The 16679-nt window shown below is 36.2% G+C and overlaps 1 protein-coding gene across 14 annotated transcripts in view; it reads left to right on the plus strand.

Annotated features, from left to right (window-relative positions):
- Positions 1 to 1483: 1483 nt before the first annotated feature.
- map7b (microtubule-associated protein 7b) overlaps positions 1484 to 16679 on the plus strand; it is a 71513-nt gene continuing 56317 nt past the window's right edge. For 4 of the 14 annotated variants that reach the window (XM_088625245.1, XM_088625244.1, XM_088625249.1 and 1 more), the window contains exon 1: positions 9311 to 10217. In XM_088625245.1, coding sequence (XP_088481371.1) covers positions 10085 to 10217 — 133 coding nt within the window. In that variant the 5' untranslated portion in view covers positions 9311 to 10084. Of the gene's footprint in view, positions 1591 to 9308; positions 10218 to 16679 lie in introns of those variants that run through there. The other 10 variants (XM_088625237.1, XM_088625239.1, XM_088625238.1 and 7 more) reach the window with 6 other exon arrangements.

A 16679-nucleotide genomic window follows, 5' to 3' on the forward strand; every position in this document is an offset into this window, starting at 1 on the left:
GTCCATCAGATGGCTCTACCCCATTTTCCTAAGTTGTAGGAGTCACCCGGCTGTTATAGTTTTGGTGCCAGAAAGCGAAGGAGAAAAACGGATGTTCTGTACAACCAAACTTTACTATATATAGCTCATTGTTCCACACGCGCGTCCATGTCATTCTTTGCTTCATGTGAAGATACAACAAAATACATCTGAAAAATAGGAATTAAGGGAACTACAACCAGTGGTTTGATTCCCATGCACATTTAGGAGGGAATACAGATTTCCCGGGAATATTGAATTGAAGGTGACACTGGCACAGTGCAAAAGGAGCACTAAGGGATTTAACTTGAGGAGAAATGCAGTTGAACTGCATTGATTACCAACACATTGATTTTTTTGGCAAATGGACTGCCTTTCATGGTTGTCTGCAAGTAACGTGAAAGTTTAAAAAAACAAAATTGTTTTCAACACTTTGTTTTGTTTCATCTTCTGTTTTAAAATCACTTCGACCAGATCCTACCGCAGGAGTCTTATCACACACAAAAACTTTTTCCAAAGTTCATATAAATAATGGATGATTTTCAAAGCTGTTCTCAACAAGAGGAACAAAAAATCATTTTAAAATTATAATAGTTAAAAAGTACAAAAAAAGAAAATAGCTACGGAAAACGAAATATGATTTTTTTTACCTTCTGCAAACTGGAAGAAGTGAAGAAAATGCACTTTGGCAAAAACCTGTGAACATCTGTTAGCAAATATCTCCATCTAGTGGACAACGGACACTACAGTTCGCGCCAGAATCTTATAACCACTGAGATAAAGAAATTGTTTTCAGAAATGTCACTGGTATTTACATAAACGGTTCTGGCTCTGACACATGCATACTTATATAAAGAGCCTGATCATTTAATGAAATCAATAAGAAATAGAAACTTGTATATTTTAAGGCAATTTATATTTATATAATTGTTTTGCCTTCATTAAGAATTGACCTGCATGAATTAGAGAAAACATCAATACCGTCAGCAGCGAATCAGTTTTGTTTCATTCAAACATACATTCAGCGCTTTCCCATTTTTAAAAATGAGCCCTTTACTGTATATTCTCGATATGGACGTTTTAGGATCATATCAAGCTGATTGATCATCCCCCATCCCCGCCCCCCCAGTAGATGTGTTGTTGTACCAAAACAACGAGTAATTATGGGTCATTATAAATTTATGATTTTTAAATTACAGTTGCATATTTGTAGAACAGGCACTTGTTTTCCAGGTATCTAAAGAAAAAAGGGTGGTAGTTCTAATATTTCCCACAACACACCAGTGTGAAAAGATGTTTAAACTTGAATTTGGTTTGGTTCAAGTATCCTTCGCTAGATTCCAGTGGATTTCATTGCATAGGGTCACCCTACAGCGTTCTTTTTACAGTACATTCCACGTTTGCCACCTCCATCCAGGTGTCAGGAGCGCTGTCTAAACAAGCTATCCCTTACCTGTCCGCTAGGTGTAGTCTTCCACTCTGCACTTCTGCTTGTTCCACAACTGCCTGGTTTGACGTCAGGAGAAATGGCGGAGCCGGAGAGAGTAGGCGCATCTTTGGTCAGGTTTCAAGGTGAGTGTTTTAATTTAGGAAGTAGTTGAATCCTCACTAATATTTTGGAAAATGCACAGCAAAATTATGAAGTCATGATAAAGAGTATTTGGGGACCGCGCGGAATGTTCAAGACGCGGGAGCGGAGCCAACCGGCAAAATGGGGTTTCAGAGTAACTAGAAGTAATATAACCAAATCACAAGATTTAGATTATATTGTGAGCACTGCATCAGCGGATTGAAAAGAAAAAAACAATGGTTACTTCTGGAAATCGAATGAAGAAAGCGTATAGTTATTTTTAATTAAAAATGGGAAAACACTTTTTTTATTTGTGAAATAAAGTTTAAATGTTTTATCTGTGCGCTTGGACGTGATTAACTGAAGTTCAGCTGATGTCGTTTCTGCACAGGCAATAATGATTGTTGGAATAAAAGCTAATGCAGTGTAATCAGGTGCAGTCTGAAATTATCCGAAGGTTTTCATGTATGGGGTTTCCTTCTTTAAAATACTATTTTCTTCCAAGAGATAGATGAAAGGAAAGAAATTGCTTTAAACTTCTACATTCCTTTTTCTCTTTAAAGTTTCTTTCGGGATTGTTTTTAAATTTTGTAAAGCAATCTTCCTGCCGTCTTTGTCCCAGTTACTCCTTTTTTTTAATCGTTTAGAAAAATAAGTGTCAAACTATTAAGGTCTTGACAGTCGGGACACTTAAACCGACTCTTTTTTCCTCAAATGTGTTTGCTATACGAAGCACAAGGAGTGTAGTTTCGGTGCGTGTGTTTATTTAAATACTCGTTAGTTCAAATGGTGGTATATGTACTGTATTTAACTTTACTGACAATTCAATTTTTCCGTCTGTGCTGATATATCATAGGTGTGTTATGCATGCTATTAACCACTCAAATAATGTAAATGTCTTAGGTTATTAATCAACAGCACTCATCTCCAAGCCTCGTAATAGGGCAGATTCTTTCTGATATTTTCCAATTCATTTTCATGCACTAATTTAACAACCGTTTAGATGATAGATATTTGCTCTCTTTTTTATATAAACGTTTTTACAACGGTTACAAAAGTATTAAATTTACTACATTATACTGTGGAGAAAACATATTCCACACTAAACTTTCTGAACTTTGTTTCTTGCCTGTTTTCATACCATTTTGTATGTGAGGAATTGTTTTCAGACATGGGTTTTGAAGGTGTTCGTCTAAGGATATGGTTCTGTTTTTGTGTTTGTCTTTGAAGAAACCATATCTTTTTCTCTTTAATTCCAAAAAATAAATGTATTATTTGTTTATTAATTAGAATGTCTTTTATTAGACAGAATACAGTTTAAGTGTTTGCAGCCTTATGATTCGGTGTTTAGTTGGAGGACTCTTAAAAGGTTATTTTTGAATATCTAGGGAAATGTTTATTTTTTATTCGCAAACATTAATATGCCTATTCCAAAAAAGATGAAGACTTTTCAAATACCTCTCAAAGCAAAAATGTTTAAATTAAACTTTGGCTTGCACACGTGTAGAGAATCTTGTCTAGCAGAGAATCTTGTAGGTACAGTAAGTGTTCCCAAGGCTTGAAAGACTTGTTTATTCAGGAACTGTACCTGGCATTAAAAAAAGAGACTAAGGTTCATTCTTTGTGGTGTTGACCTTTGCCTTATGAAAAGCTGCAAAACACTAAGTGTGGTTGTGTGAATAAGATTATGAGACCTGTAATACTGCAGCCTCGCTCTGGCAAACAGTTTGAAAGAGAACCAGAAAGGCCAGGCCATGAAAACGCTTGATGCCCATATTTCCATTTTTCTATAGCATAATTGTGTGAGGCAGAAGATCATCTTCTTTAAAATACTGCCCCCTTGGACCTGAATATCATTAACAAATACTAGCAGAAGTCCCTTCAGGAGAATGTTTCTTTTTGTGTGTATGTGCCAAAGTTGTAGTTCTTTTATAGATCACAGACTGTAACTGCACCATAGCAAAAAAGACCACACTGCAAGATAAGGTCTTTTTTTCCCCATTTCTCTAGACAACGCCACAACTTGTTAGAAGATTTAGATACTTCCATCTTGCATTAGTGTATTGCATCAGTGTTGTGCACTTCGAGTTATTAGAAGATTTAAATCAGATTTAAGAGGATTTGTCTTCTATTAATTCTCTTTGTATCCCGTTCCAACACACTGTAAATAGACATCACAGAAAGCTCTATTTGCTTGCTGCTGGGACTTCTGAAATAATTGCACAATCCCCTCTGTCTCTCTTACATTTTTTAATTGTTTTTCCAAAACACCAGACTGTAGAACTTTATGATAGGATAGTTATTTATGATTTCAGGAATGATGTTTAATTTTGTAGCTGGTTTTGTTTTTCTGGTTTATGGACTACAAACTTTTGTCTTCCCTGAAATGACCTAAACATTTCCATCTTACATCTTTGTGTGCATAATTTCGCTCCATCCCGCTTCTCTGAGCGTTCTACTGTACATATATATTCTGTGCCGTTGTTTAGAAGCATGTTGTTTGGAATATGTGGTGCAAACTTTTCATCTGACAGTACGAAGAAAGGGTAAATTAAGCAGTTTAACATAAAGCATTTAAAATTAAAGCTTGGTGGTTTTTACTACACTGTGTATTGTGTGCTAAAAATATAAATGTCCAAAAGGGAGCAAACCTATTTATAGCACTATTCATGATTGTGATGTTATAGCTTAAATTATCCAGTGATATATTGATATACCAATATTATTGGTATTATTGTAATAGATATTGATATCTGAAAATGCAGGAAATACATCCAAGAAGTATTAATCAGGAACTGTTTTCTAATAATTCTGTTATGTCTTTATCTCAGATTCGTCCCCTGCACATATAGAAACCCATCACCCCACTTAATACATCTTAAAGTGTCACGGCCACCTAATTTTACCTTTACCTCACTCACTGGTGTGTATCCTTTGAAAATGCTGCTGGAGTGCCACCTTTTTTCATTTTCTCCACCACACGTTTTAAGTTTCTGCACTGGTGTACTTTGTACTGTTTATTCTAAGTGTTTGAGACAAATTTCGTTAATAATGGAAATGTGAGCTTTGGCCTGACCATGTTTTAACCAGTACTGCACTATAACCAGTTTGCATTTAATTTGAGTTCACATGTTCTGTGATTGTTCTGAGATCTTAGCTTAAAACATTAAATTTCATTAGACCTGAATGTGGTACTTTGGTATATCGAGTATAGGTTTTGCATTGTATTTCCGTTTGCTTTGCCTTCAGTTAAGTCTTCAGTTTTTAAACTGAAAAATCTTAGTTTTACCAACATGAAAAACAGGACGCCTCCATTGGTGAAGAGCTTATTCAAATACAGATACAGTACAATACAGGCATCACATATAATAATACTCACACTTACATAGTGCTTTTCTAGACACAAAGCACTTTACAGGTAATGGGAACTCCTCTTGACCTCCACCAATGTGTAGCACCAACCTGCATGATGTGATGGCAGCCACATTGTGCCAGTACTCACCATGCAACAGCTATTAATAGGGAGGAGAACAGAGTGATGATGCCATTTCAAAGATGGGGATTATTAGGAGGCCAATGACTTGTAAAGGCCAGAGGGAACTTATAAATAGAACACTGGAGCTTACACTCCTGTTCTTTTCAAGAACTGTCCTGGAATTTGTAATGATCACAGGAAGTCAGAACCTCAGTTTTACATATCATCCAAGGTCCCTTTTGTCACATAAATAAGGATGCGTCTTGTCCCTGTCTGGCAGTGTTTGCCTGCTGGCTTATTAGAGATGCTTGGTTAGCTTGCGAGGTGACTGAAGCATTAAACAAAGCTTTGTTTTCCCATAGTAGAAATGTTACATTTGCACATTTCTGTTGTATGCCCCTACCATCTTCTGATTGCTAATGCAGTGAATAATTCTCCAGCTGCCACTTGGAGATAAACTTGAGTAATTAAAAGCTTTTTATTATTTTTGCTAGCGCCCTTTATTGTTAACAGCTGTTAATGTTATCTTCACATTTGCAACACTATGTTGCAATGAGTGAGCAACAGTAAGTAGTGGATAGAGCTCTGCACCAGAACGGAGACAGACGAGTTCAAGTCTCCAGTGTGTTACTAGTTAATCGTGAGGGTAGGGTCTAGCCATAATTCTCTGTCTGTTCAACTGTATAAATGCACTCCACCAGGTGCTAGAGTGGTACCCAGTGATGAACCAGTACACTTTTCAGGGGAGTCTAGTCTTCCTGAAATAAGACAAGCTGATGTTCCAGGAGTCTTAACCTTTTATATTGTCACTTGCTGCATCAAAAACCAAAGCCTCTTTTTATACAAAGACGTTATACAAATAGATAAGATTGGCCATATGGCCAGTTTTCATTTGCAAGCAATGTGTTCCTATTCTATGATACAATGCATCATACACAGTATCTGTTTCTCATCATAACATTTCAGAACAGAAATGTGTAATTCTTAGTTCTTAATCAAGTTTGATTTGTTTAAAGGGTTTTGCTTTTTCACCGTTGCCTTTAAATTATGTATTATATACTGAATGTGTTTCTGCTTTACAATACCTTCCCTTTTACAAAGAATGTAAAATGTATGCAGATTTCAGCAGTTAATTTCCAGTGTGACATTGCTGAGTTGAATAATCTAAGACATGACTTAATTAAGTCTCCTGAGTCCATTTGCTTTCCATATTGTCTTTAAAAGGAAGTATCCTTCCTAAATGTCTGCTTCTGTAGAACTGAATTGTTAGCTTCTATAGATTGTGTGAAAAAGGTTGCAACAAAAGAAAATATTTTTTACTTTTTTAATAATGTATCCAAAGTAATTCAGAACCTTATTGATGTCCATTTTTTGTCTTTAAAGACCCTTATGGGTAATACACATACTCAGCACAGCTCATGTGCCCCTTAAGAATAAAAAGTAATTATATTCCATAATTTGCATTGAAGTAGATGCATTTGTTAATTGGTGCTAGTTGTTATATGTAGTGTTGCTACACCTGTTACAGACATGGGTTGCTTGGTTTTTTTAACCATTCACATTGCAGCCATTCAGGAACAATGAATATAAGAGGCCTTTGTTTTGTAAACCTTTTATATCAAAGAAAAAAACCCTTCAGCTTTACCAGATTATGGGGCAGCCAGTTAAATTTCTGTCCAACAATGAAGTAAATAAACCACCTCCTCCAGTCTTTCATAGATGTACAGAGGATGGGAGGTCATGAAATGACTAATCATTTCCATTATGTGAGATGGGTAGGTGGGTCTTATTTAAAACAGGCGGGTGAAACAATGAGACTGACTACAGTCAGTCTGTATTTGTCTGACCACAGGGGCATTTCATGGATACTTTATGTCCCACTGAATTTATTAAATCATTTTGGTGTACATTTGTTTGTACTTAGTGGCTACCTACTGACCTTTCAAAAGTGTAGAACTACCCTGAGTTCTTGGTTAGTGGACAAAGCTTTGAAAGCTTTTTGTAGCGCAAAGGCCTGAATCATTAAGAATTAAAATTACATTTTGCTCGCTTGATAAATTTAAGTAAATTACACTGGATTAGTAAGGTTACAGGCTGCAATCTCTGGTACTAGAGAGCCAATGTGTCTCTTTAAAGCAGCAACACTTGAACAGCTAGGAAAGTTTGGTCCAGTTAAGTGAACTGATTTAGTTATTAGGACCTAAGTTGGAATGCAAACCAGCAAACACATCTGACCTGGATCAGAGATGTACCACTCCGTCATAGAGAATTAAAACCTTATTTAAGGATTTCAGTTATTAACTCAATTTATGAACCTCCAATATTAATTTGTTTTTTATGGTGAACCTTGAAACAAATTATTTTCTTCAAAATTTGCCGACCGTATTTCCATTGCTAAGCTATTTTCTTTTAGTTTTTCCCAGCCCTTTCTTCATGCTTAAAGAATTCATTGCTAAGATGTAGTCAGATTTATACATTTATTTAAAGCTAAGTAAAAAAAATCCTTGTTTATTTTTACATTTGGTTACCCAAACCAGGTTTAAATCTAGTGTTAATAGCAGCTTATGCAGATGTAACCCACAGCTTTTGCAGTGTGCTATAGTGTATTACATCTTGATGCTGTTGAATAGTTCCTGAAGCTTTTACCATGTTTTTTTAAAGAAAATATCTATAGAAAACATGGGTCTTCTTTAGTCATCAAGTTTTTAGACCATTGACCCCAAAACTTTAAAACCTGTTAAAAACATTTTGAAAATAATTCCCTCACTTTTCATTTAAATGACTTGCTGTGCCTTTTGTATAGTGTTGAAAATGTACTCTGTGCTAAAGCCTCACTTAGAGTAAACTGTACTGCATGTAGTATTGTATATAGCATTCTACTATTGAAGAGTGATGTCCATTTTGTCAGCTTTGTATTTTTTGGAAGTATTTATTCCAGAAGACATTGCATAAAAGACTTTTGGTAATTCTTTGGTTACTGAAAGAAGATTATAAGGTATTTCTATGTTTTGAATAAAAATGTCAGATGTAGCAAAAAGTATCGTTTTTATTCCAGTTCAGTAGGATCCCAGGAGAAGAAAGCTTACAGCACTGATCTGATTTTGATTAAAAACGGATCACAAGCTGCTATAGCAATTAAAAGAGCTGAAGTAGCCTATCCTATAAACAAGCAGCAGACTAGGCACATTTGGAAGGAGCATTGACTGTGAAACTGAGATTCATCTAGGCTGACCCCTCTTTGTGTTCTATTTTTCTGTCTTTAAATCATGCTTTTACGAATGTGTCCAGCTGAATGTGCTTAAACTTTTCTGAATAAGCTCTATCCTTTTGTATTACGCAGTTCTTTTGCCATTACATTTTAATTTTCAAAGTACAATGAATCCCTTAAGACCCAGCATTGCTTTTCCTGATCCTGCCAGCTTTTGATTTTATTGTCTGTTTATTTAAAGTAAAATCTTCAAAGAGGTTAACTGTTAATGTAATTTAAAAAAAACCTTTCAGTTGTCTTGGGAAAATTAAGACAAGTATATAAAGATATGATCATTTTTGAGCTGGTTTAGCTATAGTCTTATACAAGCTGCCTTCTGCTTGCTTTGTAAGAATTCACTCATTAAAGATAATTGAAATTCAGTCATTAATAGTATGATTTGATCTTACGAACTTCGGGAATACTATAAGTTGTCATTAGATCCTTCTCTCAGTGATAAGCTCTGGGAGTTTTCTTAATTCAAGTATCTCTTTCAGTTTGTAAACATTGGCTTTTAGAAGCTGGGTTAAGAAACGGTAATGGTAATAATGAGGAAACATTAAAGCAATAAGACAGAACAGTTTTTTGTCAAGTTGTGTATTTTAATATCTCTTTAATATTCTTGCTGTTATGAAGTTAATATTCCCTAGAATATCTAGCTCCTAGTTTTCTGAAATTAATTTTTTTCAAGGCTATTGAGAATGTAAACTTAATTAACATGGGGAGGTGAAATGAGTTAAAAGAAAATAAAAATCTTCCCTAAAGTGATATTTTAGGTCCTGAATTTCAATCATGTAAATAGGTTTCCTCTTTGCATAATATGATAAGCAAAGATGGAAAGGTGGCAGAAGACAAGGAGAATGCTGGGAGTGGGGAGGAGGCAGGCAGTTACCATATCTTTATTGATGGAAACTATTTAAATTGGTAACTATGGGTGTGTTACGCCTTCAAACCATTTCATTTGCAGAACACCTAGAAGTGTTTGTTCAGCCACTCTCCCATTGAGTGGTGTGTGCTCTGAAAGTGCAGCTTGTAACTTAGATTCTCAGTCTGCTGGGTACTTCCATCAACTTTACATCAGTATATGGGAATGGACACATTTCACAGCTGTTGAAAGAGGAGCAGAGCTTGCAGCCATGTGATATTATCAAGGCAGCTGTATTGTTCTGCACTGTAGAAGCTGCATCTATGGTACCCTATTTGTACATCTTGAAGCATTCCTGCGGACTGTTCCACCCACCTGACTGAGACGTTTCCAGCTTCTACCCTTTCATTAAGTGACATGTCGCTGTCGTCCGGGCAACCGTTTACAACGGCGTATCATATTTTCCTGCCTTTTGTGCCATGCTGAATATTTCAGTTCCCTGTTTGCTGGAATGAATTGTGAAGTACAGGCGGCACGAAAAGAAAAAAAGCAAGGATTCTTCTGGCAGGAAGGAGAAGCTGGTGCACAAGGATCTGATTGCACAGGCCAGACCTTGAGGAGGAAGCAGCATCTGCTGCAGCAGGAGCACACCAGCAGCATCCCTCTTGCCACGGCGATGCTGGATTAGGGATTCTCCTCTGGGCTGGGAGAGAACTGCAAGGCCCGATTTTTTTTTTTTGCTTTGCATGCTCATCGACTGGATGTCAGCTCAAGTCAGCTGCTCTCGTGCTTTACCCAAAGGGGTTTTGTTTAAAATGCACAAATGAACAGGCTGCTACAGTGCTAGCTAGCTTCGCTGGAGCTGAAGGATCAGCGTTTTTTTAAGAAAAATACATATACATCAGCAGTATGCCTGGCTCGGTGAGTACAGTCCGACAGGAGAGGTTTAAGAAGCCAGGTGTGAGGCCAAACCTCCCGAGTCTGTTTACAATTAACGAAGAGGATGAGCAGCAAAAGAATGGCAATTTCAGGAAGCAGAAAGGTAAGCAGGCAGCCTATTTTTGTTTTCTCTGTCATTTCAAAGGGCCATTGGGAGCATCGGACAGTGGGATTCCACTTTCCGCCTCAGTATCCCAAATATGAACAGATAAACCATTGTCAGACAGCATGAAAGGCATTTTAGCAGTGGTAAATGTAAATCCATGTGTGATGTGGTGTTTTTCTGGTTGCAGTTTCACTATGTAGTATTTCTGATCTCTCTTTTTCTGTGCCAATAATATGGAAATTTCTATGAAATTAATTGTATGGCAAAAAATGGCATATTGTGGCAGTTGTTGAACATTGACAGTAAATTTGTGTATTTTATATAGCTCAGCAATAATGCCATATTACTGAATTGTATGTTTAAAATAACACTTTCTTCTCCAAAATCTGACATGCTCTTGGAAAAATGCTGAATAACAATTTAAATCATTCAGTTCTTTGATTTCTATTAATTTCAGCCTAAACTGTTAGTGTGGTTGCTGTGGAACCCCTGAAATTCTAGTACAGTGGAAGAAATTCTAGACCCATTAATATCTTCATTAAGGCATCAGCTGTACAAATGCCAGGTTCTCAAATACTCCCAAATGTAATTCTATCACAATTCACTGAAATATTCAGACATTCATCATAGATTTTCATGAACCACATCTTGCAAACATTAGACTTAGCACAATTCTATGTATTTAGTAATTTATGTTTACTTATAAAATAGACCATTGGGGAATAATTTTAGAATATTTCTTTAGCAAGAGAACATATAATAGAGGTATGTGTACTACTATGATGCATAGTTTGTAAAATGAAGGGTAAAACCCAATCATATTGTCTGGTATTGCTGCAGTTTTAATTTCTGATGAGGCATCTAAATGATCTGTAAGATCACTCTAATATCCTTTGCTCTAATATGTGATATATGCTCTACTGTCCTTTAATTATTAACAACTGTTCATGTCCAATCAAAAGTTTGTAAGCTGGTTGATGTTGGGATGATTAAATGGTGTGTACTGTACAGATTGGTTAACTATTTGCAGTTTTTTAAGCTTGTATTTATGTACATTTTCCCCATGATCTTGTACAGTACCTTCATATTTTTCAGATTACATTTCACGTGAAGGACTTGAAAGTTTAACTGCTGTCTGGATGAGGGGAATGGCGTGTATAGCTTTCTGTACTGAATGGAAGTCAGAGCCCCATATTTTTACTTATATAAGATGATTATAAATAACAATTTTGTAGGCCTTGTTGCTTCTCAGCTTCTAGTTGTGTAACTTCAGCAAAAAGCAGAAGAGAATCCTTGATACACTGTACTTTGTTGAAGGCGCCATTCACCCTGATGGCTTTGAAGGGCTCTATTCACCTTAATGCTGGTAGCCTCTGGTGACAAGCACTGTCTGTTTAATGGCTTAAGGGTCTAATAAAAGAGGCTTTGAGCAGAGAGTTTTCTGCCAGTGCGGTTCCTCCAACACGTAATACACAGTGAGCAGTCTTATGCAACTGCAAGCAATACTGTTTTGATTCATTGGAACATCAAATTCATTATATTTTTAAAAGGAACATGTAGTCAAATGACATTAGTGATTTAAAGTTTTTTTTTACCTTGTAATCTCAGGGATTGTATTTGACACGGCCTGTTTTGACAGGGTCTGTGATGTTTTCTAATTCCCTGCTTATACGTGATATTTATAAGACCAAGCATATGTCAGCCACAGTTTGGATACAAGGACAGTTTCTCCTTCTCTGTTATTCTTTGACACATTAGATTATTCAAGTCTCTGCTGCTGTTTTTAAACCTGCCTCTAGGCCTGTGGTTTCAAAAGAGCCTTTCATGTTTGTTTTCCATTGTAGTCTTTAAGTGCCCAAAAGTTTATAATATACACTTAACTACATCTGTTTATATGTTACCAGCAAGGAATAAAAAATAATTATATATTCATGTATTAATATGTAATAATAAAAATGAGCACAGTTTATTTTGGGAGAGGGGATTTCCTGTCAAAACGTTATTTATACCTAAGGAGCTACCTTTCAGAAATAATCTCTTACAGTTTAAACTGAATAAGGAGTAATTCTTGTAACCATGACCTCAGTCCTTATTTATCACTGTCCAGAGGGAATAATTTAAGTGTGGTTTGGCAATCGTCTATTGTCATAATTACAAGTGATTATCTCCATTTGCATCCCTATTTGCAGTCATTGCTACACTATAAATTGTATAGTAGTTATGTTGGAAACAAATACAAACGTAAGTGTCATGGATTAATTTATTACACTCATCAGTTCATCGACCAGGACCAGGACAGCTTCTTTCACATTTCTGCATCTGCATAGCTTAAACAAAGATTCCGGACCCAATATCTAGCAGGCCTTTAAAGAAGGATTATTTTAAATAACAAGTGGCTTGATTCTTAAATATATATTTCTGTTCTGCCTCAGCAAAATAGACAATTATGAATTCCATGACATGGTGTGAACAGTTTTTAATGGTGTCTGAACATTTTTGTAGATTTAGGCCTTTTCTACCTTCAAACAGTTTAGAGGGTTTACCATGGTATTTCTGCAGCTTTCACAGGCATCCTGACGTTCATGATATAAACGTAGCACTCCAATGGTGTGAGAGAGTCCATCTGCTGGATCAAATAAATAAAAAGCATCCAAGCCTTGGGCTTTTTTTAAACAAATTCATTTCAAAGTTTGTTTTTAATTAGTTCTATAACTTCGGTTTTTACTGCAAGACGGTACTTTGGTATAAGTATTTTAATTCCATTTATTTTGAAATACAGATAGAACCTGTAATCATGTCACAGTGCTGTCCTTTCAGTGGTGTAGCTAAAAGGAATGATGCTGGAATAGAAATTATAGTATATGGAGGGCTTTGCCTGTATAGTATTTAACAGGGATGCAATCCATGGACAAGTGCACAGCTACAGTATATACAGGATCAGGTGGAATGAGGTAGCATTCTGTGTGAAAGCATGTGCATAGTGAAATGTCATTGAGGTGAATGTGGAGTCAAGGGCAGATGGGTTTGTCCCTGAGGGGCTTATATATTTTGAAAGACTTTAGTGAGCTCTTTCAGTATGTGGAAAGAATAAAAGCAAATTGAGGATCGAATGAAAGTAAATTATTTGGTGGACTTGATTGTTTTCGAGGTTTCCCTTTGTTGGGTTGAGTTGCTGCCAAACAGGGTGGGCAGTCGATCTTGTTATTGAGTATTTAATGAAGCTGTTCATATATCACAGCCAGACTAACTTGCAGCTTGTCCTGGCAGTAGGCCACAGGCAAAATAATAAATCTTGAGGCCGAAGGTACATGCAACTATATTGGTCGAACCTGCTAGTGTATTCACACATCCCAGTGGCAGGGAAATAGAGAGGAAGTGTGCCCATATTTTTGGTGTTTTGGTGTGGTAGAGAGTTTAACTTCTATTTATATTACTCCTCTTGGAACATCTCATTCCAAACACTGGACAGGTTTTCTAGGTACAGTTCTGATGGCCCATACATCCTAGTCAGGCTCCTCTTTCACCCATCCCTCCTTGATACAGTGTTTGTCTGGAACCATACAATTCCACAGGTAAAAGAGAAATATTCTGTTAGGATGTTTTCTGTACAGTAGCTTGGTAAACAGTAAATGACGTGCTCCATTTCATCTGTTGAGAAAAATAAGGCACCTATAAATAATTCATTTTCAAAGTGTTCTTGCAATGAAGTTCGTGGAGTACTATGTCCCAATTTTCATTTTTTAAATAGCTATGTTCTTATTGCTCACTCTTTTTTGGAATTCCCAGCCATCTTTATTTCTCGACAAATGCTCTGCTCACACGGGGAGAATGAGGCTTCCCCAGACTGTCCACTCTGTGGACTTTAATGCTGGTAGCTCCACAGTGACGTACAGGATCTTCACTGTGGGTGGAAAACATGTGTCCCTCATTGACATATCACTCAAAAAGTTACATGGGCTTAACCCAAACTTACTCACGACCTTGTGCCAGCTGTACTGAGCCTCTTGTGCAGTCTGTCACTGATGGCTAATGTGACCTTGACATGGAGTTTTGTATCTTTACCAGATGAGCCATTTGGGAGCTTCCACGATCTTTATTGTTAAAATAGATCCCTGGGTAATGCATTAACATTTTCTGATACCAAGAGACTATTGCACGACTGGATGAACATGTACAGCCAACAAGAAAGGTTTCACGGTCAAAATTCAGGTGGTAATTGAATATGTAAGTTTGGAATGCAATTGAATGTTTTTGATTAATTAGATGGCTACAACTGTGTGTGCAAGCTGTAGTTGCGTAGTTTGAATGCTGTCACATGTACTCCATACTCTCATAGTAGAAGTAAACTGACGTCACTATAATTCCCAAGTTATTGCTCAGTTTGACTGTAATGTTAGACATTATCACATCAGTTTTAATATAATAACCATAATATAATATTGTGCAATTGTGAGTTGTATAACTCTCTTATACAAGCTATGAAGCTGCTATATAGCCTTCAGTGATTTGCATGAAAACCAGAAGTAAAATATAATCTTTCATGAAGACTTTTAGATCTGTTAGAATTGTCCCCTTTCTACAAGATTAACACAGAAAGTAATGTCCCACTTTTTTCTAGTTCAAAATTTATTTGTTATGGTGCTCAAGGGGACTATTTCAGAGCACTGCAACAGGAAATAGGAAAGTTAAATCTTATAGCACCAAAGGTTTAATTGTTGTCCTGTGAGAATTATTTTAAATACATTGGCAGCATTACTTTCTATTTGACCCTGATATAATGTCATTGTTGAATTATCATTACTTAGTCTGTAAGTGAGCAAACAGACAGCACCATAAAGTAGACCAAGCCCTACAAATTACAAGAGATTGAGCAATTGTCATACATCTGTCAACCATTTGAACCTTCATCACCTAAAATTATTGCAAGACACCAATCGATTCAATCAAGACTTCAGGGATTTCCTTTTGATCATTGTCCTTTTATCACTGAGATAGAAAATAAATGGTTGTTTGCGGGTGTTGTACTGTAAAAGTATTACCTCTGAAAATTTTTATTTGTGATTTCATTTACCCTTCCAAACAGTATTAAGAAAAACCCAAAGTGTTTGCTGTGTTTTAAAGCATCTTAATAAGTTGGCTTGACATGTCTGCTTCAGGGATGTATCATATCTGCTTTTGCCATGTTTTGTATCCTGTAATATTTGTGTGGCTATACGAAAATATAAGTGAATCTCTGTTAATCCCATGAGTGCACATGAATACTGTGCCCTCTTACTGTACTCCTGGGCTGTGCAGAGGTGGAGGATGTTGACTTTGCTGCCTCGACCATAGTGCCTTTCTAGGTGGGGTGGCAAGATCTGTGAAGTGTATGTTTGTATTTCCTTTACTGTTTGCTATGAGGGAGTGGAGCGTTTGCTAACATTTGGCTCTTGGCTAAAAGATGACAGCTGACAAGTTTAGCCAGAATGTATTGATGTTCACGTGACAGAACGAGTATGTAAACAGTGTCGTGTATCTTAGCTAAATTGGCTGACTGGTGGATTTGCATTGTTGATGGGAAAGAGTTGGATGCAAACGTTGTTTAAAAGAGTGCAAGAGCCACGTCAGCATGTGGATATGCTGTAGCAATACTGTACAAATGGAACAAGCAGAAAACATGACATGCAGCACAATTGTAAAAGTGGGAATTATAGAAAATAATTAATGTCTTTATCTTTTGGTACTTTCTTGTTTTTTACAAGAAATTATACATTAATGTCATTTGATATCAACATTCTTCATTGACAAATGACATTAAGGTAGTCTACTGTTAAGTTTTTCAGTTTAGTTATTATTGTGCACTAGCTAAAAGTTGCTTTTTTCCACAACTGTGGATTAAAATGTGATCCAAATGTGAAGGTGTACTCAATGTCAATTGCTATATAATATTTTATTAGTTGAAATACACAATGTTCATGTATATTTAAGGCTGTAAACTTGTAATGTTAAGTCATCCGGTAGTTTCACAAAGCTGGAAAATGTTTACAGGTGCTTCACTGTCAGAGGATGAATACAGAAGCAAAACGTATAGTATTCCTTGTTTATGAGGAAAGTTAGAGAACCATTTCAGATTTTTAACTTTGAGTTTTTAAAAGATTTTTTTACATCTCATCAGAAGTATGTCTAGCGTGGTAAGATGAACCTCTTGTTGATAAAAGAATATCATTTTTTGAATAATTTTTTTTAAACATTTTGTGGTGTCCTGTTGCTAATAACAAATTGATGGAAAGTTTACTAGGATATTTTAGCCAAAACCCATTTCAAATTGATTTTACAACAGAATAAAAATACAAAGCATACATCAGTCTCAATGTCCAAAAGGATCAGAGTATCCAGATCAGTGTTCTCAATAGATTATTAGTCTCAATTTGAAGATTTACGGTATGAGCTAAAGAAAGCTGATCATACTGTAGGTGCAGG

Source organism: Lepisosteus platostomus, chromosome 3, assembly GCF_059453375.1.
Source record: "Lepisosteus platostomus isolate fLepPlt1 chromosome 3, fLepPlt1.hap1, whole genome shotgun sequence".
NCBI lineage: Eukaryota > Metazoa > Chordata > Actinopteri > Semionotiformes > Lepisosteidae > Lepisosteus > Lepisosteus platostomus.